General features: G+C 36.7%; 1 protein-coding gene across 5 annotated transcripts in view; it reads left to right on the plus strand.

Moving 5' to 3' along the window:
- Positions 1-9,281, plus strand: part of LOC119574471 (copper homeostasis protein CutC-like) — a 15,033-nt gene extending 5,752 nt beyond the window's left edge. For all 5 annotated transcript variants that reach the window (XM_037921706.1, XM_037921704.1, XM_037921705.1 and 2 more), the window contains exons 2-6: positions 765-938; positions 1,057-1,228; positions 6,805-6,914; positions 7,221-7,391; positions 8,540-9,281. In XM_037921706.1, coding sequence (XP_037777634.1) covers positions 766-938; positions 1,057-1,228; positions 6,805-6,914; positions 7,221-7,391; positions 8,540-8,657 — 744 coding nt within the window. In that variant the 5' untranslated portion in view covers position 765 and the 3' untranslated portion in view covers positions 8,658-9,281. The remainder of the gene's footprint in view (positions 1-764; positions 939-1,056; positions 1,229-6,804; positions 6,915-7,220; positions 7,392-8,539) is intronic.
- Positions 9,282-10,522: the final 1,241 nt, after the last annotated feature.

Below are 10,522 nucleotides of genomic sequence, written 5' to 3' on the forward strand. Positions count from 1 at the left end.
ATAGTTATATATATTGCCACCCATTGGTTGATGCTACACCAGCTCTTGTGGAACCTTGATGTAATCCCCACATAAATGGCTCAATGGGTGGGACTCATTTGAAATAGCGTACAGGACTTTAGCTATTATTGTTATTTTTCTTATCATTATCATTATTATTATCATAATTATTGTTGTTGTTAATATTATTAATATTGTTATTGTTATTATTATTATTTTTTTATTTTTATTTTTTTTTTTATTATTATTATTATTACTAGAATTGTTTTTGTTTTTGTTATTGTTATGATCATCATTATCAATATTTTTCTAATTAACATTATCATTATTTTTGTTGTTGTTATTATTATTATTTTATTTTATTAATTTTATTTTATTATCATTATTGTTGTTATTATTATTATTATTATTATTATATTATTATATTTATTATATTTATTGTTATTCCTTTGCCATAATTTTTTTCTACCTTGAATTTTCCCAAGTATGCAACTTCCTGCCCTCCTTATATATTGCAGCTAAAATCTTTGCTATAGGTGGTTTTCTCAGACTAAAACTGCTATAAATGTACACTAGATATCAGAAGCATTGTTGCCAATAGATATGGTTTGCATTGAAAGCCATGAAATAAATATACACTATATCATTGGAATACCTTGGATTTGCAAACAGTTGTGCATTTTATTAGCAGAATACTACATTTATGCATTAATATAACTGGTTTATATTGCAACTTCCCACCTTACGCAATTATTTTTTTCCAGGATGGCAAACAGAAAATTTGAGGTCTGTGTTGATTCAGTTGAGTCAGCATTAGCAGCTGTTGTGGGAGGAGCAGATCGTCTCGAACTATGCATGGCCCTCTCCGAAGGAGGGCTCACCCCCACAACAGGCCTTCTCCATACTGTTAAAAAATACATGAAAAAACCCACTGAAGTGTGCGTCTTATGAGTTACAACGGCTAGTTATAATTGAATTATATGTAATTATATATATGATATTTCTTTTATGTATAAATAACTGAGATAATGGTCGTATGTGTTCCTCCTTTCTCAGGTACTGCATGGTGCGTCCGAGACCTGGACCCATGGTGTTCTCCAGAGAGGAGTCAGAGGTCATATTTCAGGATGCCCATACTCTGAAGAAGGCTGGGGCTGATGGATTGGTGTTTGGGGCTCTCACCCGCCAGGGAACCATAGACTATGATCTGTGCAAAACATTCCGCATGGTAAGGGTTGCAGTATTATGTGCTGAGATAGCAAGACTTAAATGCCACAGCCACTGTGATTTTAGTTTAGTGGATGTGCTTGTACAAGAGGCTCACAAGGTTATCCAGGTGATACCAGTCATTACTTGACTTTCAAAATTATTTTAATGTATGCTATTAGTATTCTAATATCATTAAAATAATAATTTAATTGCTTCATTAAATGGGAAATCAGGTGAGGTCATGTTGACTGGTGGCTGTGAACTGGTGGAGCCATCTTTGTGTGACCTGGGGCTGGATACTCAAAGGAGCCCTTAAAGTAAGGCGCACTCGAGGCCTTAAGCATCCTGGCTAGGTGCCATTTCGAGGATTTAGCTTCATATACACAAACATTTTTTCTTGTGTTCTCTGCCATGAGACTGCACTGCTGTAAAATCACTTTTGGCATTGGATCTTCAGTGGCCAATCACAGTTGCTGTTTTAGGCAACTCCTTGGGAGCCTGTGGCATAATAAAACTTTTAACTAAGATCTTTGTAGAATGAGTAAAGCAGGAGAAAGTTTCTTTATATAAAAAAAAAACCCTGACCTTATTAATGGAATGTATAAGTATTTTGAAATATTGTGAAGTAAGTATTGTCTTCTTGAGAGTGGCTAATAATACAAGGGTAATTTTAGCATACTTTGATTTTCCTACCTATTGCAAATTTAGAAGATAATACTTAGAATAAGTTTTGAAGGCAAAACTATATCTCTACCTCTTTTTTTCTCTGAATCTTCAGGATACCCAATTTACCTACCCCATCTCCCTCAGATGATGGTAGCAGTATTGAAAGTATTGCTATTAATAGTATGTTAACAGTAATGAAATTGAAGACAAATAAAACACTGCATCTGAGGGAAAGACAATACTTTAGTGTAATTCCTTGTTTACAAATACAACACTTGGATTGTTTAGTAGTCCATGATTACTACTATATTAGAACAAAACAAATTTTAGAATTGTAGTTTTTGTAAGGCTGAAACAAAGGAATTTATGGTTTGATGTCACCCGCTAGTGCTGCTTTCCCCCTGCCTTTCTTTATGGTGCTCTGACTTGTACCAATATGGTGGGTCCCTTGCTCTGTGGTCCATAGGAGCACTTTGCCGTAAGTTATGGTGCCTTAAAGAGATATGGTGCCATAACGCATTCGAGTATCTGGCCCTGGAATCACAAAGGACAATACATATACCCCCATACAAAGGGTGAATAATCCAAATTGGCAATTCTCTCTCTCTCTCTCTCTCTCTCTCCCTCTCCCTCTCCCTCTCCCTCTCCCTCTCCCTCTCCCTCTCCCTCTCTCCCTTTCTCTCCCTCTCTTTCTCCCCCTCTCCCTCCCTCCCTCCCTCCCTCTCTCCCCCACTACTTCTACCTTTACCTCTCTCTCTACCTCCCCACTGGGTGTCCGCTTGGCCTACTGAGGCCACTATTTATTACCTCAGGAAATAGAACTGGTCTCATTTTTTTCAGAAAAGGTGGCAGGTATATGTGTCTTCTTCTTTTAGTATTATTTCTTTCTCTTTCTCTTTCTTTCATCCCTATTTTCATGTTGCAGGTTTTCACTTACAGATTTTTATAAAATATACATAGTTTTTTTTTTCATTGTATTAATTTTTTTTGGTTGTGATATCGTAATTAATCTAGGATACTTGAGAAAAGCAATTAAATAACTTGACTTATTGACTGCTAGAAAAGGAAATATTTATGAGTTTGCAGTGATATTTTTGGAAACTGTAGCCAAAAAATATTGAATGCCAAAAATGCTCAAAGCAATTGACTAGTATGATAATTCTGAAAAAATGTAAGCCTTTTTTAACAACCTCCCCCCCTCCCCCCTTAATACAACTTTTCCAACTCATGCTACATCTAAAATTACCAAAATATGGCCTCAGTACCTGTTTTGTGTTGTTGCAGGATATACTTAATGTATAATTGCATTGTTGGTTTCCTATGCTTGGAATAGTTTTCACTACCTCATACTTTATATGGATGAGTCACTATCCTATTTCAGCTTGACAATTATTAGTCACAGGATAGCCTGAAGACTTACTGTGTGTGGGGAGGGAGGGAGGGAGGAAAGGAGAGGGAGAGAAAATTATCATTTTCTTTTATTGTTTCTTTGATTTTAGGATTTCTCTCTGATTAGCTATTTGTACCTTATTGGAGGAAATGTTTAGGTTTAGGTGAAATAGTATATAGCAAATGTAGTTACAAATTTAAAATAAGCTTTTTGTTTTATTTTACTGTTTGTCCACTATTGTGGCCTTCCTTTCTAATCATATTCAGCTATATAGACAGCAAGGAAATTTGTAGTATACATTACAGTGGGACATAGGTTTGCTTGAATCTTTTTCTTATATAGGCCCAACAACATAAAAAGAAAAAAAGTTTTCATTTAGTTAATGGCTTAACACATTTGATTAAATGATTTGATTCCTATGCTTTACTACACTCATGTGGCCCAAAATATGGGCATTAGGATTACTTTGAGTGGCCACTCTGACAGGTGTGTGGCGTGTAGGCCACTCGTGTGGTGAAAAGACTCCATGCCTCCCCTTTGCAATGAGCATTTTTAGTTTTTTTGCCACTTTCCAATATCTATCTTTGTCATTTGATTTCATTTAACCAGATGGTAACCAACTGTTTTCCTTGCACAGGCTCTGTTTCATCTCTCCAGGTAGTCCATAAGTCAGTGCAATAATAATAATTATAAGTTGTTATTTGTGTAATTTTTAAAATATTTTTTTGTAACATTCAAATTTCTGTAATACAGCCTGCGCTACCTGAGGAAATGGTATCCTCTCTGGAGGGCTCTTTAGTTATGGCTCACGGATGGTACATTCTACACTCGTTTATTGATGGAAATAATGCAAAAAGCCTCTTCCTAAATGGCCACTGAATCTGATTACCCTCAAGACCTTTGCACTCGTGGCAAGTCATTGCTGTCACGCTGGTCTTCAGCTGAAATTCTCATGACTGCCAATTCCTATCACCACCCCCCTCAGCCAAATTTTCCCGTGACGGAATGTTCACGTCACATAGCCCTCAAAGGCAAATTTTTTCATGTGGTGATGATCATGGCATTTGGATTGTAGGGATTCAGTTCATTAGAATAATTTCAGTATTATTTTTGTAGCTTTATTAGAAAGTTTCATTTAAAAAAAAATCTTTAGGGCCTTTATTGATACATAAGGGGATTCATTTTTTGAAAGAACATGAACATTAATATTGGCAAATCTTTTAACATGAGTAGGCTCAACATTTTTTTTTTATGGTCAACAGCAAAAGAAAGACACCTTAGAAACAAGTGAACCTGCTGAAGACAAATGCATGAATGATCTAAAAGTATTTGTTTATATTCCTTAGGCATTTTATTTGATATGTCTAAAGTCATTGTGAAAAGAGTTAGGAGCTACAACAGCTCCCGCGTCATCTGTGTTATATGGGATTTATATTTAAATCCACCCTCAGTGCTAAGCTCCACTCATTTAGAACCCTGCCTCCTGGCAAAGTTCTCTCTCCTACATTCTCATCACTTGGGTGAGTGAATATGTGTGGCTTCATATTGTTTCTTGTCATAGATTTAACCAGGGTGGTTTCTCAATACGAAAGCCTTTCCTCCCTGGCTGTATTCGTAGTGGCCCTGGCCCTACTGCCAGGCAATCGTGTCGGCACCATAGCATACGCGACACGATCGTACATACCCCTGGCATGTATATACGGTGCACCATGGCACGTATATACATGCCTCCTGGAATATAGCCCAGGCATGCCACCAGGTGGTGAAGGGTTAAAGAAAATCTGGTATTGAGTAATTTGTACTTGATCAGCAATACACATTTATTTATTGTTATTAATAGACATGTTTCTGTAAAAATTTTGATATTTATAGTTGATATAGATGATATTTACTCTTTATTCATCAACCCACTGGCCACAATGTTATGTACTGTCCATTGTAGTCTTTTGTGAATTTTGTTGCACAGCCACCATTAGTAGGCCCTAGTTTCCTTATTTCCCACTTTGAAGTGGCATTTTTTCTTTCTTTTTCTTTCTTTCTTTCTTTTTCTTTTTCTTTTTCTTTCTTTCTTTCTTTCTTTCTTTCTTTCTTTCTTTCTTTCTTTCTTTCTTTCTTTCTTTCTTTCTTTCTTTCTTCTTTCTTCCCCCCCCTAATGCTATTATATTGATACTGTTATTATAGTTATTGACATTATGATTATTACAATATTATTAGAATACTAATAATATTAAAAATAGTAAAAATAATAAAAAATTCTGGAAAGCAAGAAAAAGGGGAAAAAATGAGATACATAGGACTAGTAATTGACCTCTTGGTGACTAAGAACTAGTGGAGTCATCTCTTTAAACACAATTACCTTGGTATGATTACATGCCATGTCCACTGTAAGTTTAGTTTATTAACCCATTATTCCCGGTTGTCAAAAATTTCTGAGAGCAATTAAACTCTGGTGATAACTGGCAGTGGCCCGGTAGTGGGCGCGGGAGTCCGCTGAGTTAAGCCGAACGCCCCACTCCACTCACTTTGGCATGTTGCCGTGCGTACGAGCTGAACTTGCCAACCATACGGCTCTCTATGATGTCCTAGCACATCACTTGGCAGGAACGGGTTAATTGATGTTAGGCAGAGATTGCTCCACAAGTATTTAGTCACCAAGGAGTCATTAACTAGGCCTACATATCTCAGTCATTAACTAGGCCTACATATCTCACCTATTTACAGTTTTCCTTGATTTCCTGAAAGATTCTTATATCATCTTATTATTTTTAGTATTAGTATATTGATATTATGATAATTATGTCAATTACAGAAATCACAGTATTGATATTATTACCATTACAAAAATCCTGCAAATTTAAAAAATGTGGAAATCAGATGCATTTAATAGGGCCTGATAATTGACTCCTTGGTGGCTGAGCACTCACTGATCCATCTGTGTGTAACAAAATACAAAAGACTACACTGGACAGTACATAATCCCACAGCCATTGAGATGATATGATTGAAAGTCGTAGGAAATTGAAACATCTTCTGTTTGGCTGATGGTATATTTGCTATATGTACCAATACATATAAATATGTATAAATACATACATATAAATCTGACATTGAAGACCTCTTATCATTATCATCAGTGCTAAAAGAATGATATTAGAGCTGGATAAAGTAATAATGTATTTCAAAAGATTATAATATATAGGTCACAAATAAGAGAAAACATAGATAAACCATCATTTGGGTGAATTGGTTACTTATACTCGGAGGATTACACTAGAGAGTTGAATTGCTATATTTTAGGTATTGAGTTTGGGTTCATGTTCTGGATGTGTAAGGATTCAGAGATTATGGAGTTGAGCCTGTTGGATGACAGGCTTGTGGGCTGAGAGTGTAGCTGTTTGCCCGAACTCTGTTGCATTTAACTTGCAGGAATAAATGTTCCCTTCTTACCCCCCTCCCCCTCCCCTTTTCTTCTTCCAAAAGCAATATTATGTAGTAATAAATAGCCATATTACATATCACTTTTTTGTTACATCTGACAGGCTGCCGGTGAGATCCCCTGCACATTTCATAGAGCATTTGACCTCCTGAAGGACCCCCTCAGCAGCCTGGAAACTGTGATAGAACTGGGATACCAGCGAATACTAACAAGGTAAGGCATTGGTGTATGTTTCAAGAGAAGTCTAATGTAGCTGTGAGCAATCATCAATCATCATCATCAGTCATCATCAGTCATCATCATCAATCATCAATGATCATCAGTCATCCTCATCCTCATCCTCATCATCAATCATCATCATCAGTCATCTTGCTCTTTGAATTAATTGGTTTTCAGTCATACCTCTATAATGTAATTTGTTATTGCAAGCTTATTTATGTCCTTTGATATGTGAGAACAGATAAATTAAGTTGACCATGTATTAACAGAACATGATATATTCCCTTGTAACTGTTGCAGCGGAGGCAAAGCCACAGCTGTGGAGGGCGCTGATGTCATTGCACAGCTTGTCACAGCAGCAAAGGGACGGATTGGGATTATTGCTGCAGCTGGCATCAAGTCCAGCAATATTGCAAATATCATAACACACACAGGAGTGACTGAGTGCCATGCTTCAGCCAGAGTGTGCAGGTAATGCACTAATGCTGACAGGTTTTTTGTTTTACACACACACACACACACACAACACACACACACACACACACACACACACACACACACACACACCACACACACACACACACACACACACACACACACACCCAAAAACACACACACACACCACAACACACACCACACAACACACAACCAACACACAACACACACCACACACACACAGACAACACACACACACACACAACCCCACACACACAACACACAACACACACACACAACACACACACACACACACACACAACACACACACACACACGACACACACACACACCACACACACACACACCACACACACAACACACCAACACACACACACAACACAACACACACACACACACACACACACACACACATCAACACACACCAACACACACACACACCAACACAGACACACACACACACACAGACACACACAACACACACACACACACACACAACACACACACACACACACAGAGAGACACACACCCACACACACGACCCCACACACACACACAGCACACACCACACACACACACACACACACACACACACACACACACAGCACACACAACCAACACACACAGAACAACACACACACACCCCAGAACACACACCACAAAACACACACACAGACACACACACACAACACACACAAACACACACACACACACACACACACACACAACACACCACACAACACACACACACACACACACACAACACAATCCCACTTTCTCACTCCTGATATGTATATATAAAATAACAACTATACTACATATATCATCATATATATATATATCATAAATATCAATACTAAATCATATATATATTATACACACACACACACACACACACACACACACACACACACACACACACACACACACACACACACACACACACACACACACACACACACACATACATTTATATATATATATATATATATTTTTTTTTTTATAATATATTTATTTATTTGTTCATTGTTTACTCAGTTTTGTGTCTGTTTTCTTAATCTGTCTTTTTCCTCTCTTTTGTTTTTTTTTTTCTTCTTTTCGTTTTGTTCTTTTTTCTCTTGATGAGAGAAATAAATATACTTACATGGTGCGTCTTTCTCACAGAATGTTCGGAGCAGAGAACAGCAAAGGAGCCAAGGTGGGGCATGGCAGTGACAACATGGTGTGGGTGACATGTTCAAAAGAAGTCCAGTCCATAAAGAGGTCAATGGAATACAACTGAATTGACTTGCTCTTGTGTACGGTATATGCACACTTGAGTATATCACAGTCAGAGCAGTTATTCCTTTCACTGTTATGGTAAACTATGCTATTTTTTGTGATTAGAGAGAGAAAAAATGAAGGGTACATGTGATGAATAACCCAATTTCAAAGTTGTCTTTTTGTCAGCATTAAGATACACTTACTTGCTTTCTCACAAACTCCTTTAGCTTCTTCTATGGCACAAATGGTTACACTGTTATTCTTCAGGTACCAAAAGACCTCAAGTAACAGTAAACTGTTATATTAAATGGTCTTCTGGGATAGACACAGAATATATAAATGTTTCCTATTGTCTCCAAATTATCACCATCACATATAACTGACCATGTTAGATTATGATAACACTCCAGTTAGTTTCCCTGCTGTTGTCGAGTAGAGACCGTCTAGCTGTATGTGTTCATTCCTTTGTCCATGCATTAACTGCCTGCACTTTCATTGTAAATTGTGTCGTTGAGGAGTTGGAGGACTGTCCTATATTGTTATGCATCATTTGTTCAAAACTTTCCAGGGGCAGTTTCTGCAGGGCATTCAAAGTAAGATGCATGTAAAATGATATATTAAAAATTAGAATATAAGTACAGTTTCTTCTTGTTTTCTTTACTCCTTTGATTTTAATTTTAAAAAATCATTACTCAAGCATGAAGATACAGAAATATGTAATAATAAAGTGCTGCACAAAAAATGAAAATCTGACAAACAGTGCATCTATTTTCATAAGAATCTGGTTTCCTTCATGTCACAAATTAAGAGCAAAATGCTTGCCTGGTCTAATATGAACAGTCACTTCACTGTCAACCTGCAAATTCACACAAAAAACCATTTCGATCATGATGTGGTTTTATGGCCAGAATACTGAACTTCAGTTGGCAAAGACCATAAAGTTAAAGATGTTAACATATGTTAATTTTTAACAGCAAGAATAATATTGTGGCATTACTTATACAATCAAAACAGCAATATAGATGAGGATAACTGCTCTCTGACTACAAATGTACCACAAATCTATATAAACAAACTTGAAACATGTTTGGATAAGAGCTGCAGTGAAAGAAGAGCCTTTACCTGGAATGTTCAGCATGCCTTCTTCCCATTCCTAATCTGCAGGAGTTAGAGAGAACTGGAGATATTCTACTTGGAAACAGGAGTCCCATGTAAAGCAAATATATTTCAAAATAATAAATGATGGCAAAGCTAATGTAGACCTTAGCAACTTACATAAAAGTAATTCCCAAGTATTCTCATGAAGTATGAAAGTTTGTTAATCTATAAAAGTACCTATTCAAGCCTTTTCCAAAAACCTAATAGAAATTAAGCTCAGTGTCCTTATTACTCTCAACCATGTGGTACTTGGTTTAATAGTGTTTCGATTTTGATTTCTGCAAATGTAAAGCATGATAGAGACTCAATTAACAGAATCGTATTATCTAAAAGCCAGATGTTGAGGTGTAATAGTGGCTGTTTAGAGAAAGCCTAGGATGCAGCATGGCAATTCATATTCTGTAAATTATATCTTAATTCAAGAATACACTACAAGGATATTTTACATTTGGAATGGTATTGGTAGAATTCCTAAAATTTTTCTTGCTACAAGTAATGACAGATGTTGGGGTATGGTGGAAAGCAAATTATCCGAAAATGGCTACTTTTTCCAGATACCCTAAGAGACTGCCTGCCAATCCATACCCTTAAATAATATCCTAATTGAAAAACACTCCAAGATCTGGAAAGACTGGGGAGGATATCCTTGATGGTAACTTACAATGTTGGTATGGTGGTAAATTAATTAATTAATTCAATCTTTTTGTCACCTGGGTACTGCTCTGC

The sequence above is a fragment of the Penaeus monodon genome, chromosome 6 (assembly GCF_015228065.2).
Source record: "Penaeus monodon isolate SGIC_2016 chromosome 6, NSTDA_Pmon_1, whole genome shotgun sequence".
Lineage (NCBI taxonomy): Eukaryota > Metazoa > Arthropoda > Malacostraca > Decapoda > Penaeidae > Penaeus > Penaeus monodon.